Raw genomic sequence first — 22,321 nt, forward strand, 5'->3', positions numbered from 1 at the left:
GTAGAATTTCTTTTTCAGATTGGTTGATACTGTTAGACTATTAATATTCTAAAGTTGGCCATTACCAAGCCTAGGACTGTTTTGTGTTCTTATAGCAGCTTTGAGAAATTCTATTCCTCTCTATAAAAACCAGTGCAGTTTTACTTCTAGCGTCATCAAAACTCCTCTCCCTCTGTCCTCATCACTTTGTTTAAGCCAAATGTAAATGGTGCAGCTACGGGGCATAATGGGCAAGTCGTAGCACTATGAGCAGGAGCCCATAATTAATAATTGATAATCAATAATAATTTTGTCTCATAGTACAATAAGAATTACAAGCAAAGAACACAGGCCTACATAGACAACAGAAAGAAAGGCGTCATCAAAGCTCACACACACCTTTACAGACATTCCATTGGGTACGCTTTTGGTCTCACATAATTCAAAAAACATCAAGAAAAAAAAACAAACATTAAACAGAATATCTTGACCTACTGTACAGTAAAAGTGGAAAATACCTTTATTTAAATGGATGTGTACAATAACTCAATTACTTCCAGGTATTGTTTTAGGAAAAGGCACTGTGATATCAAAGCACAGAGATGATAGTCAAATTGTCATCCCAGGCTGACACACACACAAAAAAAAAACAAAAAACCCAAACACATATAACCAAGCTCACGTTTCTCAAGGCTTGTTTGGTTTCTTACGTCCAAATCAAATAAATCTACTTTAATTTTCTCAAGATGTCTCACAAAGCAGACTTTTGAACTGGATCAGCTTCAGAATGTTCCGATCAGCAGTTCAGTGCCATGTAATCAGAAGCATTTCCTCTGGCCTCTGATAAGCATGTACTTAGTTACAAATCCACACTGGCTCCTCTCCAACATCATATATTGCACTGTTGTTGCAATGTACTCAAACATAAAACACTTACATACACTTTTTCAGCATTTGCAGATGCTCTTATCCACAGTAACGTACGTACATCAGTGTGACTGTGTGCGGTACATAATGTATTTTGGTATGATACCAGATGAGCAGAGCTGAGATGTGGACAGTTTACCTTCCCAGAAGCAGTTTTCATCAGAGCAAACTCTCGACCAGCTCCAAGAAGTGCTGCTTCTTCATCAAACCCTGTGCCTGAGGACAATCAATCACACACACACACACACACACACACACACATACACACACATACACACACATACACACACATACACACACATACACACACACACACACACACACACACACACACACACACACACACACACACACACACACACACACACACACACACAGGTGAGAAAGGCAGACACATTTGCATCAGCAGCTGAGAGTGCTCCAAAGTTAGCTCCTTTTCTGTAGTTAGATGGGCTCTAAGAGTTTGGCGCACATTTAAGAATGCTAAACAATGGACTGGAGGGATCACGAAAGCACGTGAACTCACTAATGATGTGCAGGTCTTTTTCCAGGTCAAACAGGGAGATGCCACAGGCGTGGAGACATTTCCTGGCCAGTTTGAGCTGCAGCTCCTGCTGTAGGGCGGGATCTGTGCTGGTGGCGTAGATTCGCACCACAAAGCCGTCCTACGAAAAGGAACGCACACACGATCAGTACCGCCACGGCACTACCTTCTCTTGAAGTGAATTCATTTATGCAACAGGGCAGTTATGCATCACAGAACTGTCCAGGTCCAGGGAACAGTAACTGCCCCAACAAGAAAACATGCCTTCATGTGCCCTACTCTTACATTGTGCGTTTTGTGTGTTTGTAATGGTGAATGTATTAGAACACTCATAATGTGTCCCAGGCACACTCAGTAGAAAAGAGCATAGTCCACTGGGGCCAGGAGTAAAGGCCATCAGTTTCTCTCTCTCTCTCTCTGTCTCTGTCTTTGTCTCTTTCTCTCGCTCATAAATAGGCCATTAGGACTGGGCTCTCAGTCACTGAGCACTCAGCTGTCAAACTGACCAGAAGAAAGCAACCTGCTTTACTAGGCAAACAGCTAAACTCCGCACACCTGATAATCTTACATAATGGGAATAGACCTGCGTGTGATCACTGGCCCCAGTCTAATTTGAGCAAGTTTACCAATTTAGGAAAGTGTCTCATCACTGATTTGTGATGAGTGCTATTGGTGTGTCATATGTCTGACATATTGAAGACCTCTGGTCTAGTGCCATTTTTTTTTAAATATCCACCAGCGTAAGGATATCATTTTCAGAAAAACAGACTCACTTTAAAGCCTAAATTCCTTTAACCTACTTTGTTCCAGAATAGTTTTAAAATGTGTTTTAGTCACCTTCACAGCGAGGACAGGAGTAAATCAGGTACATAGTCGTGGGACACAGCATATACGAGTGCAATCCTTTGCTTTGGGTTGGTCATAAAACTCAGTATTAAGCTTTAAAAAGGTTTTAGGATATTTCTTTTGTTTTTGTGTAATAGCCAGGGTCAAGAATACCTACCATGAACCTTTTTCCTTCGGTAACTGAAAACATAAGCACTTGGCACCTTTACCCTCTAAAAGCATGAAACTACTCTAAGTGAGTAATAAAATACACTGTTTAGGTTTGATGCTGGAGTACTCCTCAATATGATCACTATCATAACCGTTCAAATTTAGACATTTCGTGAGTTATCAGGCTTCTACTCTCTCATGCCAAAACACAATGACAACTCCCCACCACTCCAGATCATCATTTCTGCCTTGACAGATTTTCTTGTTCTTCTTATTTATGCCTCGTGCTTATGGACTTCATGCTTCAAAATTTCTTGGAGATGTAAGAAAGCAGAAGGATGCTATGCAAATATTATGGTCTTGCCCTATATAACGCCATTCTGGACAAATATTTCAAAATGTTTATTTAAAATGACTAATCTTAATATACCACTATCTTCAACACACCTCAATAAGCAAACTCAATAAAGTAAGAGTTAAAATTATTCTCTGCTAAAATTATGATCTTCTGCACTAGTAGCTAAGAAAACCACTTCATTTTCACTGTCACCTTCCTTCAATAATGTATTACTAGAAGTGTCCTGTCCCTTTCCCCGAAAAGTAAAGTGTGATATGAAACCAAGGGGATTTAAATCGGATTGACCTCTAGCTCTGGAATACTTTGTAATACTTCTTTGTTGATTGATTTATTTTTCACTATTATTTAGTTTACTGACTAGGTGGGCAAAACAAGAACAAAAATGAAGTCAACTGGAGAATCTCATGCTGAAGGAGCGTGTCAAAGCAACAGTTTGGCAATGTTTTGATATTTACTAATAAACAAACCATAAGCCCTGCCCACTGAACAAGAACCCTGCATTTGGGAGCAGAAACTAAACCAGTTGCATGGGTGTGGAGGTCTGTCAGCTGGATCCATTATCCTGGAACGCTCATGAACAAGTGGTTTCAAAGTTATGTTTACTATATAATTACAGTAATTACTGAGTATAGCCAGTGAGTCCGACTTGTTTGTGTTGCTCTCCAACTACTCACTGATACTCCACATTAGATGTATGGTTGTGCTGCTGTGCTCGTCATTAAGGTCGATTTATGTTTGTAGTCATCACTATAATGCTGTCATTTCCCATCTCACCAATTTAATTTAATCACATTTAATTTCACTTTCACTGAAAGCACCGGAAATGTTTTCAAAGACTGTAAATAAAACATTTACACTTTGGAAAATCTGCCATAATGGGTAATCACACCTTGAGAATCAGTAACTTGTAGCATTAGTATCCTTATATATCTAGATCTAATATCTGATATTAATCCAAATATCAGCAATAGAATAAAGGTTAGAAAATTCATTTATAAGCCACCTAGACTTTAAATCTTGTAGCTGAATTTATAGAATTTATCATGGCAATTATGCAGGCAATAAGCATTCTAAAAGTATATTAACATTGATTATTAACAAGTGTTATTAATATATTATTAACAGCATTTGAATGTGTTTCAGAGCAACAAGGAGGAATGAAGTACAAATTTACCCTGCCCCCAACAGTCCAGTTCATACCAACCAGCCACTTAACGGGGCAGCTATGCATACACGTCTCACACACACACCCCTCCACATCCACTCAGACATGAGACAAGATGAAGACAGAGACACTGAGCTGAGGTCTGCAATGTGTTCAAATGTGGGTGGTGTGGGTGTAAGGAAAACAGCGAGTCTTTAAGATTTTGACTGATTCATCAGTGCTTTGATGTTCTCGCCTGTTCACCAGGATATCCGTGTTGGCAGCTTAGAGGCTGTTCATGCTGATGAAACTCTCTCTCTCTCTCACACACACACACACACACACACACACACACACACACACACACACACACACTTACTTACTTACTTTCCCTCCCTTCTTTTTTGCTCACATGACCACACAACAGGCTGAACCTTGAAAGAATGAGCAACACATACACATGCAGTGAGAGTGGGTGAGACTAGGAAGATCAGATGCCCATGACAGCCAAGACAACACGATCCAAACAAAAGGCCTGGTAGCAGAGGAGCTGTGTGTGTGTGTGTGTGAGAGAGAGAGAGAGAGAGAGTGAGAGAGAAAATGGGAATGCTATCTTAAACTTTAAAATTACAAACCCTGTCGAACTTTAAATTACAATTACTATGTTGTGATGAGTGCTATTTGCTCTGTTTTACCACTACACACATGCACGCACATACGCACACACATACACACGCAAAGCTATCAAAGTAATCTGAACAGTGAACAGCAGAGTCTGTCGCAAGTGGCTACATCACTTTGTCAGCAAATGCCTTGGCAAGAAGGCTCAAAGGAACATGCGATCAGGCTACATGATGACTACAAACGTTGTGCCAAAAGGTAGACAGGAAAAATGATTTTGTTGTATGTGCAACAAATAACAGCAATACAAAAACAACGAAGCCACGACTGTGAAAGTGTGATGTGAAAGTAAATTGACTGATGGCATATTTACTGTCACAAGATAAAATTTAATTAGTATTGTCACCATTTAAAATGCTTAAACATATTTGTTTAACATGGATTTGTTTTAAAATTGTTGTTAAAATTTGAGCCAAATCTCAAAATTCTTCTATAGTGAGTTCAATACATTTTGACTTTTGTATATTAAAAAGCATGAAAATGTTGATAAGTGCCTAATTCAACAAGTATCCATTTTAGTAAATAGCCATTTTTCTTTCCTCCATATATGTCTAAAAACAGGAACTTGATACATTTTGTCACTGAAAAACCCATGTCTTCTGGTGACACCATATCCAGATTTTAAATCAGGCAATTCCACGGAGACCATTCAAGGTCACGTTACTGAAGCCCTTGGTGAAGCCTTTGATGTGCACATGGGAAGTTTTTGTCTGACAATTGTTGTCCTTGCTACTGACAGGTTAGCTCTCAATAACACGGTCATTAACTCACACAAAAGGCAGAGACGTCTCCCCATTTCATTTTCTGCTATTGTCTCGACACTTTATAACAGTAAAAAATTTCTGCAAAATGCGGAAAATTTAAAAACTATGAAAGTGGTTAAAAAAAAGAATACCAATGAATGAAATCATTTAATATTTATATTTATTTATATTAAATAAATGACACTATATGAACAGTGTCTGAAAATGAATATGAATCTAACTTTCTGTTTGTAATTTAAGATTTTTCACACCACAGGACACATTTATGGCGCAGTGCAGTGAATATGTTCGAAACACAGCGAAAATCGACAGTTGGTTACTGTAATGAATGCGGGCAGCCCACTAGTCTTACCACACCCAGGCCTTGATCACCTTCTCCTGAGTACTAATGGGTGATGCCTGCTTATCTCCATCTGTTCCCTTTTAAAAACTGCAGACCTCTTTGTGACTTGTTCCCATCCTAGTATGCATACCAAGCGTGCTCTTCTCCGGTCCTCCGTTTCCCCCCAGACTATGGCTCTCTCCCAGCCCACTGGTTCTGACCCTGGTTCTGAGTCTACTCTCTGCAGTGCGATCTTCTGGTTACTAACCTATGATCCTATGAACCTCTCTTACAGTCCTCGTCTGTATTGTGAACCAAATAAATACTTTCACATTTGGATCCAAACATACATGCATCCTAGCATTCCTGACAGTTACCCCATAAATTCTCAAATATCAGTTTTCACACTAAATAAATATATTTTCATTTCTTCAAAAACATGTTTTACGCACAAAAAAATGCAATCCAAAAAAAGCATCTCCCAACTACCCAAATGTCTCTGAAAATGACTTTTTACAGAATATTATTACAATCCATTACACTTACGTCCTTGGAGGCAGCGATCTGGTTGACATACTCTCCATCAGTGAAGATGATGTTCTGTCCATCTGCTTGAAGACCTCAGAAGGAAAACAATGACCAAACTTAAAATATCAATATGCCCTTCATCCATCTGTAATTTACTTTAATTTGGATTTGGTTCTAATCAGAAATTTTTGTCCTTAATGGAAATGTGCTGAATTGGCATTTTTAAACAATTGGTTTTCTGAAACATTAAGATAATTTAATTTCTAGATTAAAACTGGACACACTAAATAATAATTCTTAACTTCTGTTTACTAATGTAACCAACTGTAAATAAAGTGTGATGTTCGTACTTGACACTAATGTGATTATAAGTAATTCCTACCTGGTACTGTAATCTGAAGTGTTTGTAAGTAATTCCAGGTGTGATTACCTGGCATTGTGATGCTGCCCTCCTGTTCGAGAGTCTCTGGATTGATCTTGATAGCTGACATGCTGTGACTGTTCATGTCCCGATATAGCAAGGAGCCCTACAAAAAACAAAAATGTTCAGAGATTGTGGCAGAGATACATGCATACATTTTAGTAGCTAGTGTGCGCACACACACGTGCACACTTTCCTAAACTCAAGTCACTAACTGAACAATAATTTACTATTCTGGTACCTCTTGTTCAAGATGAACATTTCACATATGCCTTACAATAGAGTGCAAGGTAAAATACACCTCAGTAATGATTCAGGATTCTGTGGCCCTCCTCAGTCTCACTTTCATTAGCATACAATGAATTTTAGACCTAACTGCTTGTTTTATGTTACAGAGCTCTAACCCTACAGATGACTGGTCCTGGTGACATCCTTTTGTCCAAGCCATTTTCTTTAATCTGCAAGCTGCCACACATGACTCATCACCAGTGCAAATGCTACGCCTCGTCTAACTGGTACTGGACTTACTGTACACTACACATTCGGCAGTGGTAGCTCAGTGGTTAAGGTACTCGACTTGTAATCGGAAGGTTGCTGGTTCAAGTCCCACCACTGCCAGGTTTCCACTGTTGGGCCCCTGAGCAAGACTCTTAACCCTCAATTGCTAAAGTTGTACGCAGCCATAATTATAAGTTGCTTTGGATAACATAAATAAATAAATCCCTAACAGGGATGAATCATAACACCTGTCACATTAGACTGGACTGTCTCACTCCACAGTAAATACACCTCCTTATGGTCACCCTTCTGTGGGATGCTAAAGAGTTTGTGTTAGCTATAACTAATGAAGTTCTATAATTCTTGAACTGGTCCAAGAATTTAATCTTGGCCAAAGAGCACTTGCTTTACAGAGTAACATTACAGTTGATTATAAGACTGATTACAGTTTAATTGCAATCTTATACTCATACCAGTATGAACACTGATCCAAAAATGTTTCTTTTTAAACTACTGAGGGGTTCAGAGATATTAAGCTAAAGAACTACTGAACTCATAAATAAAGTGAGATCAGTGTGCACCTGGGGGACACCAGCTCATCCTGTATAATAAATAGGCTCTGTAAGGACAACACTTTTGGAAAAACCTTTTACCTGAGCAAATCCCAGCCATGACCTCTTTTCCTTTCGGTTCCTGATGCGTGATGTGGAGTTGTACACATGACCCTGTAAAAGTGCGCCAAAGCAGTTACTCAGACAAGCACCCACACCAGAACCACACCACAGCTCTTTACAAATGCAAGAAAGATCTTAATACATCCTCAACAAAGAAGCCAAGAGGTCAGCAGCCTGGTCTTTTAGGTAACCGCGTAGTGAAGTGCAAGCTTACCCTGACAGTTCCACTGTATCCTGAGCCTACTTTGTAGAGGCCATCCTTGCAGAGCAGGTAGAGGAAGGAGCCGTCGGTCTGCAGCAGACAGCGCTCATCCGTGTCCGTGTTCACCTCCTTCAGCAGCCACTTGTTCATGAGGGCCGCACGCTTAATGCCGTTTCCAAACCAGTCCTGGATCTGGATCTTCCCCACCAACACCGCCTGCACACTCCTCTGCAGGGCGTTCAGGATCGTCGGGACCTTACGCATCACATACGAGACAGGAGACAGGACATCTGAAGTCATGTGTACATGCGCGCTCACATGGACGTGCAGGACTGGTATTTGTTCACACTCGGTCACGTTCACTAGGCTCCAGGAATTCAGCACGGAGGCTGAACCGGAGCAACGTAGCAGCTAGCGAATCACTCGGACAACACGTTCTCGTTACATATAGACAAAGTTACACAGTGCTTGTAGCCCAGATATTAAAAACACTATTCTGCATCATCCAAGTGAGATTCAGGCGCATGTTTTTAGCAAGCCTTTTTAGCTGGACCAGTCAGCATGCTCTTATTCAAGGATGGTAATATACACATCACTTGTGGCAGAAATCAAAGAGGAAACGTCAAGTGACGTTTTTGTGATTCTCATTAAGCCCGTTATTTTTTTTTAACACAACAGAACTGGAAGCCACAACTGTGAGGGGGAAAAAATGGCAAAAGGAGTGATGCACTGAAGGCTTTTAGTTGATTGAAAAGCTGTTCTGGCACTTCCCCCAACTGGGTTTAGCAAGCAAGTTTAATATCTTTCTAATAAGTGGCCACGTGCTTGAACGCTGTACAGGTATCAGCACACTGAGCCTGTGGGGTGAAGCGAAGGTGTTCATTAGGCACTGGGAGGACAGGCCAACCTGACATTTCCTCACGTCCACAGTTAAAGAGGAAACAAGCGGCAGGAGACACCAGTGAGGCTGGAAATATCATTTAACCTTTCACTTACACTTGACTTTAAGCAAGACACTGCTTCCAACGTAATTGGCGGGGACTGGCAGTCTTTTGGTTAGATGCAATACTTGCCCAGTAGGTGCGATCCATTTCTCAACTCAACATCACTTGTATTCTTTTAAAAACTAAACAGACGCTTTCTCTTTTCTAATTGGTCTTGCACCTGTGAATAATCACAAATTCATCGCTGTTCATAGTGATTCCTTCTAGCGTGACCTTGGCCTCAGACAAGGTGTGTCCACAGGCTACACCTCACTCATTTGGGAGACTGTGCTTTCCAGTCTGACAACCACTTTCTCACAGAAAAAGTGTTTAGGTGCTCAGACTCAGATTGTCTGTTTCCCAAACACTTTTTCTCTCCCTACCATACAGACAAAAGGAGAACACAACCCCACAGTCTGACACCCAAATGCTTTCTGTCCATACCATAAACACAGAAAGATAACAGCCCTGCAGTGTGACACCCAAATGCTATCTCTCCATATCATAAACACAGAAAGAGGATAGGCCTGCAGTCTGATACCCAAACGTTTTCTCTCCATACCATAAACACAGAAAGATGACATAGACCCACCCAGAGTCTGAGCCCCTAAATGTTCTCTCAACACCATAAACACCATCCAGGTATGAACAGTCGGGACAAAATCTTACTGTGTTGTCACTGTGCTAGTTACACCGTCACGTCAACAAATCTAGCTCCATACTTTTCAAAAGTGCACAAATTATACGTGCTCCAATTGCATATGCTCCAAATACACATGCTCCAATTAGGCTTCCCCTAAGGAACATGAACTCAAAGCTATGTATAAACCTTATGCCTAATGATGCTATAGTCTACATCATTAAGCTAATATTAGCCATGTGCAGAAGACAGCGATGCACAGAAGTCAGGTACAAAGGCTGAACTCAAACGCATACAGTAACAGTGAGGTGGCCAAGATGCTCTCAGCAGCTGCAGGAACATAATAAGGCTGGGAATCAAAGGGCTTTGGCATTTTCAGCAATTCAATCGTTGCGCTCTAGAAGCAGCTGAGTGTGTGGGCCTGCCTCACAGGGGCTAGAGGAGGACCATCACTGCACCTCATCACAGCTGTCAAAAAACACTCAAGATCCTATAAAACAGAGACTCTCAGGTCCTTAGGCCCGAATGTCTTCCACATCATTTATTCAGAGCATTTACATTTACAGCTTTTGACAGATGCCCTTGTCCAGAGCAACGTACAGAACACATACATCCACCGAGGTGTTATTCAGAGTACATCTACACATCTATGACTTCATTTAGCTATGGAGACAGCATGACATTTCACACACCCAAGCAACAAGCCCCTCTAACCTGGATGGTCTGGCAAGCATGGCTGCCGTTGTTGGTGAGGATGGCGGACACGGCCTGGAGGATTTTCCCTGTGTCTCCCCAGGCTACCACCAGGCTGAAGAGGCAGGCGCAGGACAGGGCTGTGAGAGTCTGACCTGTGGGGTCGTTCATTCCTGTACTCCGCACGGTGGTCTCCAGCAGCAGATGGAAGAGGGATTCTACAGGACCAAAATTGGAATGTTTGACAAAAATATGTGTGTGTATGAGTGTGTGTGTGTGTGAGTGAGAGAGGAACACTCACCCAGCACATCTGGTGGTTCAGTCTGGAAGCTCTCAGGCTGTTGGCCCTGCAGCATGTCCAGCAGGGCCTGGAGGCTCCTCAAGCACAATGAGGGGTGTGAGAATCTCGTCTCCTTGATGAGCTCGAACACCCCACACAGACCGATGCCAATGATCTGTAATAGTAACACAATAGTAACACATTAAACAGTCACGGCCCGTCCGCTACTGCATTAAACACAGGTCACGTCCTGCCTGTTACTGCAATGGGTGCAACTGACAACAATTATTTTATACAAACACAAGCACAAATGCACTTAGATTATAGGGATGAATACAGACCATGCACTAAAATTCACACTCAACCCTTTGAATACAATAGTGTTTATTATATTTATAGTATATTATTCTGTATTATATCTATAGACACATTTATATCTCTTAATTATTTTTATTTAAAAACTCTGTACACTAATAGAGTAACAACGACCAAACATTCACAAGCATTGACTAAATGTCTGTACTTTCCACACATTCATACATTCAAGAAAACCAACTCACATTAATGAATGCCTTTTACTGGTCATACCCTGTCTGTTACTGTTACCATACTAAACACTGTATTAAGGCCAACACATCCAAACCAACAAAACCCACTCACATTAATGAACTGCATGAAAACTACAACCAAACGTATTAAATCTTCATATGAATACTGTGTCTAATTACTAAAAAGGTGAGCTTAATGAAATGCCTGCATTTCTTCATAGGACACCATGCACCCAGGCTACAGCTTGTATGTGTTCCCTTTACTGAACTGTACTTAAGTGAATAGCTCTCTCCAGACAGGTTAAATCCAAATCACTGAATAGAAATTAAATGTAGGTTAAGATAAACGAGCGAATAATTCAACAACTGTGTAGTAACAAAGGCAGAGAGGTCACACTCAGCAGCAGAGGCAGTGACACCAGAAGAAAACATTAGTGGAACCTCGAGACAAAGCACACGAGCCACAGTTGGCCTACCGTTCCAGCAACAGCACCCTGAGGGCACATATGCACAAATATTGAAAATATGCTCAAAATCGGGTATAGTCTGATGTCCACTAACAATGTTTTACTAGCTAGTTTTTGGAGTTCTACCAATAAGGATCTAAGTAGCCCACTTTAAATAGCACTTTATTGTTGAGTTATGCCTCAGGCAAAAACATATTGCTGTCAAATTTTTCAGAGGTATGTGCCCAGTGCACAGTGGTTTGCCTATTATTTCACATTTCATGTCAATGCATGATCATGCTGAAATAAATATACCTGCACAGGTAGTTACATCCCTCACTGTACTGGACTGGTTTGCACAATCAGAGATATCTGAATGGTTCCAACCTGTGTGGGTTGGTTTTGTTTGTTTGTTTGTTTTTTGAAGGAATAATTGAATGCCATTTTTGGCCAGTTTTGACAGTACTATTGAGGGTGATGCTGCGTGGGCCATATGCCGTGCGCTAGGCCTATTAAATAACATTTAAAACATAACTCACCACATTTCAGTTTATTTGCACCATCACTGATGTACCTCAGAGGTCAGCACTCTTAACATATCAGGACAATATATAGCATTTTTGGGAAACTACATTCATTTTCTAGGTTCCAAGCTTAATTTAAGCTACAGGATGCCTAATAAAATACAGGGTTTCAATTTTCATCCAGTATATTATTCGTTTAATAAGTAACCATAGGTAAATTTCCAATGCTTTTGTTTAAAAGATTAAACCCATAGCTACTATTCATTTAACATTTAAATCAATTAAGTATTTATTTTCAGTTCATCTACTAACATACAATTCTGTTTCCTGCACCGGAGGTGCTGTGTTGTGGGCCGACTACCTAGTGACATAACTAAAAATCTCACACATTACACGTGTTGACTGCACTCGAGGTCTGTTGGCGTGGTGAATATTTTTGCTGATCTTACATTACATTCAAAAGAAATTTGTATGCCAAGAGTTGATGGGGAAACTGAGTTGATGGGGAAGTTTAGTTTTCTACAAGTTCTAGTTCTAGTACTTCCACGTTTGCTGCTCTGTCCTGCGTGTCTCTGATGTCTGATCAAATGTGTGGTGTTGGCATGGGTGGTTCCCATTACACGGGCTCTGCTGTACATGCTCTTGGGCTCCATTTATTGCAGTTAATGCTTTTTATATTTAATTACATGTCTCACTTAGAAACCCATTCAGGAATGCCAATTAGGGTAGTATAAGACTATGTATGTAAAAAAATACAATAAAATATATTACTATTATTTATAAGTCCTTTCAAGAGTTTAAGGTTAATGTAGCATGACATTTTTTTAAATTATGTAGAAGAAACTGGCTGCTGTTAGATCGCACTTCTATTCATGAAAATCCTACTGCAGTAGGCTACAGCAGGGGACTCTGGCTTTGTGGGATAGTTTAATGAAATATTTGCCTATTTATAATGACAAAAGAAAACAGCAAAATTCAAATGGTAATTTTTTAGATGGAAGGACCTTGGTAGTCCTTGGTGGGGATATTTTATACCTTTTTACTTACTTCACCATTTCAGTAGTAGTTTATTGTGTAAATTGCATAGTTACACATTCTAACATTTCAACATTTCAAACTATTAATGCCTATTCACATTGTAATGCTTAACATTACAATTAATTATGAAATGTTAATATTATTATTCTTATTAACTGTGTTTTTTAAATGAGTATTCACATGCTTGTTCAGAAACACTACGAGCTAGGACTAGGAACTGAGTGAAGGGCACTGGTGGGCGGGGCTAACCCTGGGGAGTGAGTGAAGAGCACTGATGGGCAGGGCTAACCCTGGTGAGTGAGTGATGGACGCTGGTGGGCGTGGCTAACTCTGGGGAGAGAGTGAAGGGTTCTGGTGGGCAGGGCAAACCTTGGGGAGTTTGACAGCAGGCTCACGACACTCCTCCTCTTCTTCGCTGTCGGAATCACCACTCTGCACGGAGCTGCGGGAGGCCAGTGCCAGGGACGCCTCCTTCTGCTGCCAGTCCAACACGCAGTGGCGCACATTACAATAGACATTAAACGCAGAGGGGTTGCTGTGGAGTTTAATGTCTGGCACAGGGAAGGCCCCATCCAGGCTCTCTGCCTGCAGGAAGGATGAGAGACACAGATAGAGAACTGGGTGGGTGAGAGGCTGGAGGAAGGCAGAAGGCCCCAAATGAGAGGAGGCTGAGCATGAACAGGTGGGTCTGCAAAAAATACAGTGTTTGTTCATCACTCTCGCAGTCAGGAAGTGGCTGCGCTTATGGCCCAGAACTCTGGTTGGGAAATCGAAACACAGAAACAACAGAGCACGCAGACAAGGTGCTCTCAGTCTTATTATAATCCATCTACAGAGAAGGATGACCGTGAATGCGGCATTCTCATCTGAAGAAAGAGAAGGAACAGGAGAGTTGCTCTCAACATCACTGGAGAGGTGCATGATGCTGTGACCCACTGGAGCCAGTGTGCTCTACAAAGCCGGCACAGCCAACTGCAAGAAGAAACACAGTGGCAACACTTCCTTGACCATGTTTAATCCAGTCATGACACCCAAGGGTTCCAAATCAGCCAACCACCAAAGAACAGGTGGGCTAGTCAGCTACAAGGAGAGATGTATAGGTGATTACGGGGAGGAGCTCTGTATGGCTTGACATCATAGTTTAGCTTACTGAACTGAGCAAATACCGAAGGTGAGCCAAGTTTGACTTCCAAGGGATTGCATAGCCATCGATGCCTAGATGTATAAATAACCCTGTCTGCATGCATCTCACACATCTCATCTCATATGCCTGCAGCATCTCACACACAGTGAATCGCACAATATAATTTTAAAGATCACAAAGCACAATTCAAAAATTTGTTCAAGTTATAGGCACACAGAAGTACTCCAGTTTCACATAAAAGAGGAAGTGGTTTAACAAACGCCACACGACTTTCCTCCCCTTGGGTACAGCCACTGAATTCCTGTAAGAGGATTCACTGTTCGGTGGTTACGGTCTTAGTCATAACGAGGGAGAATGGAACTAAACTACCCTGCATGACACTGTGTGACTGATGGATGGAGCGAGGGATGGGCCAAAAGATACCAACATTCTGAAGTTAGTCCTTGTTGCTGTAATTAATACATTCCTCGTTCTCTGAACATGATTTACACAAAAGTAAACAAATAAATAAATAAATAATACAGCTATTCATTAAACAAAAGATCTTGCAGATAAACTCAAGACATTTCCAATGATTTCTAGCTCATCTGACTACTCATTCTTGAGGAAAAATGCTTTCAGACATTGGCAGTTCAACAATGACATTCCTTTCAGTGTAATGTTCAGCTGTAATACACTAGCTATAGGTTTTTGGCATAACAGAACATTAAATAAAAGGGCGCTTTTTGCAAAGCTGGTTTTCAATTTTATATAATTGTATGATGTGTAAACACAGGAAAGTCTGCAAGTTAACTTTGGCCTGTGTTTAGGGGCTAATGTACAGGAACATGACTCATGAACATGACTCAGGAAGGCGACGCGGAAAACACCCAATACAGACTCTGCTGTTTCATAAGTGGAAAGAGAATTCTGACCAATCAGCATATCATCTTGCACAGAAGTACCATAAAGCATGGAGGCTCCATTACAACTAATATGATTCAACAGTTTCATCTGAAACTCTCGACTAAACCTTTGATTGACAACCAGTTCTTCTAAGACCAAAGTCAATACTCAACCAATTGTTTACATTTATATAATTTAAATTTAAAATTTAAAAGTAAATATACAATGTCAAAGCAAAAATTAGAGTCCTTAATAAGATTCCTGCAAGCAGAAACAAACTGAATACAGGTCAAACGAGGTGAAATGAAATTCAAGGAAAAGAAAAGCAAAATGTTTATGGTGTGGAAATTCCACTTTAAATGATCAGGCCTCACACAGCAACTACACGCTGGAGCACTCAAGTTATTTCAACATTATCTTTAGTCTTCAAGATAAATTATCTACTCTGAAAGAACCACCAGTGTGTATTTGGAAATAAGCAGAGAAGGGCAGTGTGAAATAGTGGAGAAAGAGAGCGAGAGAGAAGCAGAAACAGCAGTTCTTTAGGGCAGACGAGCACTGCTACGCAAGTCCCTATCTGCTACAGTCACATTATTATCCCTCACCCACGTCCATGAACTATTTCATACACTGGGAAAAAGAAGCGTGTCGGAAATAGTGCATACAGCAGGAATAACCCTTTAAGAGATGGAGGGAAAAAATAACATCTGTTTAACATCTGTTACAGAGATATTCTCCCCACAGACAGAAAGCCCTGCTGACATAGGTGCTGAGTGCAGGAGATGGAGGAAGCAGTTGCTGTGGAGATGTGCAACACTGGTTGCCCAGCAACAGCCAATCATGGACCCAGCCAGTTTACTAGCATCTGCCCAACTCTAAAATACTAATTAAAATAGTCCTGCTGATATATACACAAAAAGGTTATATGTGATAATATAAAAAACAAGATTTTCAGGCCAGTGATAACTCTGAATCTACACTGAACACAACTGTGTCCACCACACTGATCTGTTAAGTAACATTAGAAGTAAATCCAGTTCTGTGTTTCCACATTAGTGAGAGAAGAGTGACTGGCACTGACTAGAAATTACTCCTGAGTATTTCATTTATTGATGAAAATGACTCATTACATATGCTAAACAAGTGTTTAGAATAATATAAAAGGTCAGATGCTGTTTTTTAAACTTCAAATAGATGAAGAAATTGAAACCTAACAAACACTTGGCTTTCACAGGGCAGTCTGAGACAAGATAAGGCTATGTGCACATGCAGTGCTTTTCTGAGCAGAAAGCATGCTGCAGAGTGCTTTTAGAGCTGATGTGAAGGTGGTCGTGTGACTAATATTGTTACCCCATTCAGTTATGCTATGCATTAGATCACACTACCTAGCCACCTAAAACTATTACACATCGTCATCCTCATTTAACTATAGCAGAAAGGAAGATGCCTGCCTTAATACCACTGTTTAAAAATTCAAATTAGAAGGAATAATGGTTATTTTTATTTATAGAGCATAAAATAAATTAAATTACAATAAAATAAATTAATTAATAGACAGAGAAACTGTAAATATGTAAAACAGTTTTAAAAAAGCATCTAAACAGAAAAACACAGTGATCAAATGAGTTGATATAAAAGAAGAAATACTGCAAGCTCTGAGGTGCTATGGTAATGCATTTCAGAACCATGACACTGAAGACTAGTCTAGATGTAGAGAATTTTGTATGAGGGATAACAAGAAGGTCTGATCTAATTGAATAAACTGGTGTATATGGAACTATACAATGTATATTGCAGGAAAGTACATGTGACAACCTCCTTTTAACCATTACTGTTTTAACAGACAATAAATGTGAGACCCCACTGTCAGAAAAAATGCCAACTAAGAGAAGATATAATGGATGTGTGTGAGGTGTATTCTGGATATTTCTACAAGAAACAAAAATGAATGTAAAAACATACTCCATAAAATGCTAACATGAAAACCATAAAAATTCCATCTAAAAATGTTATGAAGCAAAATGTTCCATTACCATCAGAAAGAGCACTTTATGATCAAGCAAGATCATTGTTTTACCAGGACGGTAGACTCAAACAAACATGATTTAAGATAATGAAATCTTTACCTTTGTTCTTGTTTTGACTTTTGATCTGACTTTTTGCCGCCTTTTTAGTTTCTTCTTACTTAAAGCTTTCTTTCCCCTAAAAAGAGAGAAAAAACAAGAGTGTGAGTGAACATTTACTACCTCTGATTTAAAGGAGTTGGCTGGCAACCAAGACTGTAAATGTAAATGTTCACAACTGATATTTAGGAAATAATAGAAACTGATCTTATGAGAAGAAACATTAATACTTTTGCACTGGTTCATTAAAGTATTCTAAGACTATCTTTGTGGAATACAAGTAAATAAATAATCAACAAATAATGACTACACCCTTCAGTGATAATGAGAAAAACAATGTGTTTCACAGTATTGATAACATAAGGACCCCATGGCTACAGCCATTTACTCTGCAGTTTTTTTTTGCGTTTAAAGTGTACTATGGTAACACTTAACTTGCATTACCCACGTTAGATTTGTTTGGGAGCTGTCACAAGGGTATACTCACTAAGATCATTAGCTCACTGCCTGTTGTTCTTATGAAAGGGAGATTTGTCATTTACCATATCAAGCACCAGAGAACTTGAATCCCCCTTACGTTAGGCCCATGCATAGGGAGCACATTTCATACGGATGGTGAAAACCAGCTACTTATTTACACTATATTTTTTTTCTGCGTCTGTAAATGTTGTTTGCTATTTTGTAATGTGCTAATCGTACATTTGGATTAATGAATTCTGTCACACTGCACTGCCAGGCGTGTATAATGGAGACGCTCCCAAGCCCCGTAGATGCGTTACGGGGATGTGCGCGGGGTGACGTAATTGAAAACGTACTCGAGCCTGCGTAAACTAATAAATGAACATGGCTTGGGCGTATCGCTTCCCTAAGTAAATATCACGTTTCGGTTTCGTTCAGCAGTGAATTTTAATTGAACTCAAACCTCAGGCTAGTTAACGCTGTCGGATGGATGCAGCTTGACACTTGGCCTGATGAAACAAACCCACCTAGCTGCATTCCAGTGGCATTTTAGGTCCACAGGCCTCACTTCAGATGTACATAGATAAAAACGGAACAGCATCACGACATAGCGAGCATAGTTGCCTACTTGTACACACAGCCTAAATATCGGCTGTTTTATCTGCGATTCTTCGCTTTACCGTAGTGGAAAGCAGCTAGCTATGGGCAGCTAACCTAAGCTAGCTATGGCGTAGGCTACGCTGTCAGCAGTTACCCAGCTAGCCGGTTATCTTAGCTATGCTAGCTATCGCGGTAGTCCCAGTACACTACAAATGTCTTGGCTAACGTTAGCAGGCTACAGTTTAGCACTAGACAGGGCCGGGAGTGAAACTGCCCTAGCCAGTGGGTACCAGCACCTGAAACAAGACACAGCTAATACATTAGCCAACCTGGCTAAATACTCGTGGGCCAAGCCAATTGAGAGCCTGATAGTGCCAGATTTAAACCGATTAGCCACCCAGCTAGGTCAACCTGACATGTTGGTGTGTCAGAACTCGCATTTTGAATGTAAGCAAGCAGCAAAAATACCTTATTTGGTATGAATGTGGTCACTGTAAACAAACTAGCCAACATCAATTAGCATGACGCTATCCTCCCTCAGATACGGAAGTTAGCTACATCTAGTTCAGCTGGCGTGTACTCAGCGTTAGCCATTAGCTAGCTGCCACTGTTTGTAGTGTTTTTACTGTTTTTACATGGCGCGGTGGACACTTTTACAGCTGGTGTCTTCAGATTATCTTCAGAAACATACCTCCCCAGGTGTGCGCCGTGCTCTTTGTCGCTGACCGCGCTAGTGTATATCTTTCGGTATCTCTCCGCCAAAGCTCGCCCTGACAGGAGCAGCTGGTATCGGCTCCGGCAGTCCGGAGACCCCGGAGGGGCATACGAGCCCATTCCTAACCCGACTGAGGGAAACTCGCTCCCCAGTCCGGACACAACCCTGACCCCCAGTCCCGGTCCCAGTCCCGATCCCAGTCCCGCTGACGGGGGTGAGGAAGACAGAGTCCCAGCGCCGGCTCCAGCTGCCGCAGCAGCACACATCATCGTTGTGGGGAACAATGCATATATCACACCAGTGTTACGGGCTGGTAGTCGGTGTGTGGATTCAGACGTCGTTAATCATAAAGTTCTCCTCAAATATCCGACACGTTAAAGCGAAACCGTCCGGGGGCAGCGCTCTGCATCCAGGCTCTCCGATCCGGTAAGGCTCCCGCACACAACTGCGAAACAAGCCGCTTTCTCTAGATAATGATTCAGCCTTCGCTCCTGAAAGAACCACGGTTCGAGCCAAACGGAGTGTTCATCTTCGATTTTACAAGCCGAATGCTCTCAAAAACCGTGAACCGCCGTCTGTTGTTTTTGTGCGTTGCCTGTGTTTTTCCGGAGCGGCGGCAGCACTAGCCGCGCTGCCATCTTAACTCCGTCCTCCTCCCCTCCGCCTCTCTGCATGCCGGGATGCCTCCCCTCCAAGCCGCGCTGGAGGAGCCGGATCGCCCCAGCACAGGGGCTTACTGCGATCAATTAAACATCTAAAATAATCGTTTCATTCTTTTATAGAACCTAATTATCCCATACTTAATAAATCCTAACTGAAGCACAACTATACAAGCAGGAGCTAAGACTACACCGGAATAGTACAGTTAAGTTTCCCACTGATAACCTCTGCACCACCATTTTACGGTGACGGTTATTACCCCCAGTGATAATTCACATTTTACTGAGTTTCTGTGGGTCTGTTATACATAAAGATCATAGAATGTGGATAAAGATTTCCGACGTAGCGTAATAAAGATTGTAGCTGCTGTGTTTGATCTAACGGATTGAAAGTAATCCAACACATAGTCAATTAGAAAACGGAATTAATTCCACTAAAACCACGTTTAAAAAGAGGGGATCGCCATTTATGATTTTAATAAGAAAACTTTGAAGTCACGTAGTGATATGGTCATAGAGATAGTCTTGATATTTTTACCTACTGTGCAACACTATATATAGGTTTTATATAGCAAGCAAAAAACGTGAATGTCTGTCCATAGTTTAGTTTTAAATGAACATTATAAGAACGCACACAAGTCAGCACAGCTTACTGTGAAGATTTCTAGAAAGCTGTCCACTCAGAATATCGGTTCTTGGCTGTCCACTATGCTCTTGACCTGTAACAAGATTTTTAAGAATGTATCTGAATGCACAGATATTGCAGGGGACCTGTAGGCACACAATCTATTGCCATCTTAGAAATACATTTCCTTTGGATGGAGAAAATGTAAATGTTCTGACTTTTAGTACAGAAGTAATAGATGCCCTGGCAACCAAGAACAATGCAAATAATTACCATTCTCAAGTGAATATGATATATGAGGTCAGTTTGTTGTATCAAAATGCAGCTTTAATGTTTCAAAATAAAATAATTTTCAAAAGTTATGTTTGCACAGATAAGGTTTGTCTTCAGACAGTGAAAGATGGACAATAGAGGTGCAATATCAGTAGAAGTGGAAAAAAACTTGGAGGCCACACATGCATGAAAAGCCCTGGTGGGGCTTCGTGACAAGGCCTATTTGTTTCATTTAGCTCGTCCTATACATAGAATATATCAAATGAAAGGAATGTGTATCTCCTATTAGTATAGTGTTGATGAATTATCAACTTCAAACAGATTCATCCTTGTACATTGTTTGAAACATTTATGAATTTCAGTCTGACTGTTTAAGCAAATACAGAGAAATGTACAAAGCATAAGACAATGTAAGTGATCAAAAACCAGAGTGTAGCACAGTATAGCAGGCCCACTGGCCATCTAACCATGCCAACGGCACTAGAGCAGACAGAGAGAAAGAGTAAGAGAAAACTGAAATGGACAGGCTTATAAGTGCATTATACAACAACAATGACCAACATTATTTAGAGTGCTAATTCCTGTCATTTACACAAACATGCCCTTCACCCACCAGAGAAGGTCATTCCAGCTCAAAGTTGGTAGATTTTTTCACAAAACACAACTTACTGCAACTTACTGTAATTCTATAACTGTGTGTGTGTGTGTGTGTGTGTGTGTGTGTGTGTGTGTGTGTGTGTGTGTGTAAAGAAAAAAGAAAGCGAGAGAGAGATTCAGTATTGTAAAGATGTGGAGTACACAAAGTTTCCAGAGAAACAGGACAAAGGCCCCTCATGAGCTGTGCAAGCAAAATACTTATAAATTTGCAGGAGGAAGAACTGGTTTATGTAGATTTATTATAATTATGTTATTATACAACATAATGAACGTTTATGTTAATTATATTAACATTTACTTTTCTATAGTTTGTGAACCATGCCATCTAGTGGTAAGGAGTAGTAGTCGATTTAAATTCAAAAACGTTGGAAACAAAACAGAATTCTTGAATAATAAATTACAGTGAAATGCCAGTTAAATAGTTTAAATTTAAATAAATATTTAATGTATTTCTCCACTGAAAATAAATAAAACGTCCTTTTGTACAAAGATACTGTGACTAAAGGTTGGAATAGCTGTACAGTAACCACATAGTGATATCTTTACTGAAGTCTTTGGGGTTTTTCTTCCAATTGTGGTCCTTTTGCTTGCTTATTTATTTGTTTTTGTTTTGCTTTGCTGTGTAGAAGGTGTGTGAAAAGTGTGTACATGTAATCTACCACCACACCCAATAACTGCATGATAGCTCAACAATAATACTTCTACCTTTGGAATTCCTTCCAGTCCCAGAGTTCACTATTTCTGAACTGTTTTTCATACTACAAATCAGTCTTTTTCATGAGCCAAATTAAACCTCAGTAATAAAAATACTTTACAGTGGTATAAACATTTTTACTAAATCTGTATTAAACATTTACTCTCATTCATGTACAGCATGAAGAGAGTGTGGCTCTAGCCAGCTTCTCATAGTGAGAGTTTGCTGTGCATGTCTCTCCTGGATCAAAGGGTAATACAAGGAGTGCTGTAGAGAAGGAGATAGGAAGCAACATTA

The 22,321-nt window shown here is 40.5% G+C and overlaps 1 protein-coding gene across 17 annotated transcripts in view; it reads right to left on the reverse strand.

The window, feature by feature from the left end:
• The window catches only part of mycbp2 (MYC binding protein 2), a 66,794-nt gene extending 47,009 nt beyond the window's left edge, over nucleotides 1-19,785 (reverse strand). For all 17 annotated transcript variants that reach the window (XM_035521247.2, XM_035521275.2, XM_035521228.2 and 14 more), the window contains exons 1-11: nucleotides 19,093-19,785; nucleotides 17,346-17,421; nucleotides 13,560-13,775; nucleotides 10,656-10,809; nucleotides 10,376-10,572; nucleotides 8,051-8,293; nucleotides 7,816-7,887; nucleotides 6,674-6,770; nucleotides 6,262-6,335; nucleotides 1,433-1,571; nucleotides 1,046-1,122 (exon numbers count right to left, since the gene is read on the reverse strand). In XM_035521247.2, coding sequence (XP_035377140.1) covers nucleotides 1,046-1,122; nucleotides 1,433-1,571; nucleotides 6,262-6,335; nucleotides 6,674-6,770; nucleotides 7,816-7,887; nucleotides 8,051-8,293; nucleotides 10,376-10,572; nucleotides 10,656-10,809; nucleotides 13,560-13,775; nucleotides 17,346-17,421; nucleotides 19,093-19,385 — 1,638 coding nt within the window. In that variant the 5' untranslated portion in view covers nucleotides 19,386-19,785. The remainder of the gene's footprint in view (nucleotides 1-1,045; nucleotides 1,123-1,432; nucleotides 1,572-6,261; nucleotides 6,336-6,673; nucleotides 6,771-7,815; nucleotides 7,888-8,050; nucleotides 8,294-10,375; nucleotides 10,573-10,655; nucleotides 10,810-13,559; nucleotides 13,776-17,345; nucleotides 17,422-19,092) is intronic.
• Between the last annotated feature and the right edge of the window lie 2,536 nt (nucleotides 19,786-22,321).

The sequence above is a fragment of the Electrophorus electricus genome, chromosome 4 (genome assembly GCF_041902795.1).
Source record: "Electrophorus electricus isolate QZ-2024a chromosome 4, ASM4190279v1, whole genome shotgun sequence".
Taxonomy (NCBI): Eukaryota; Metazoa; Chordata; class Actinopteri; order Gymnotiformes; family Gymnotidae; genus Electrophorus; species Electrophorus electricus.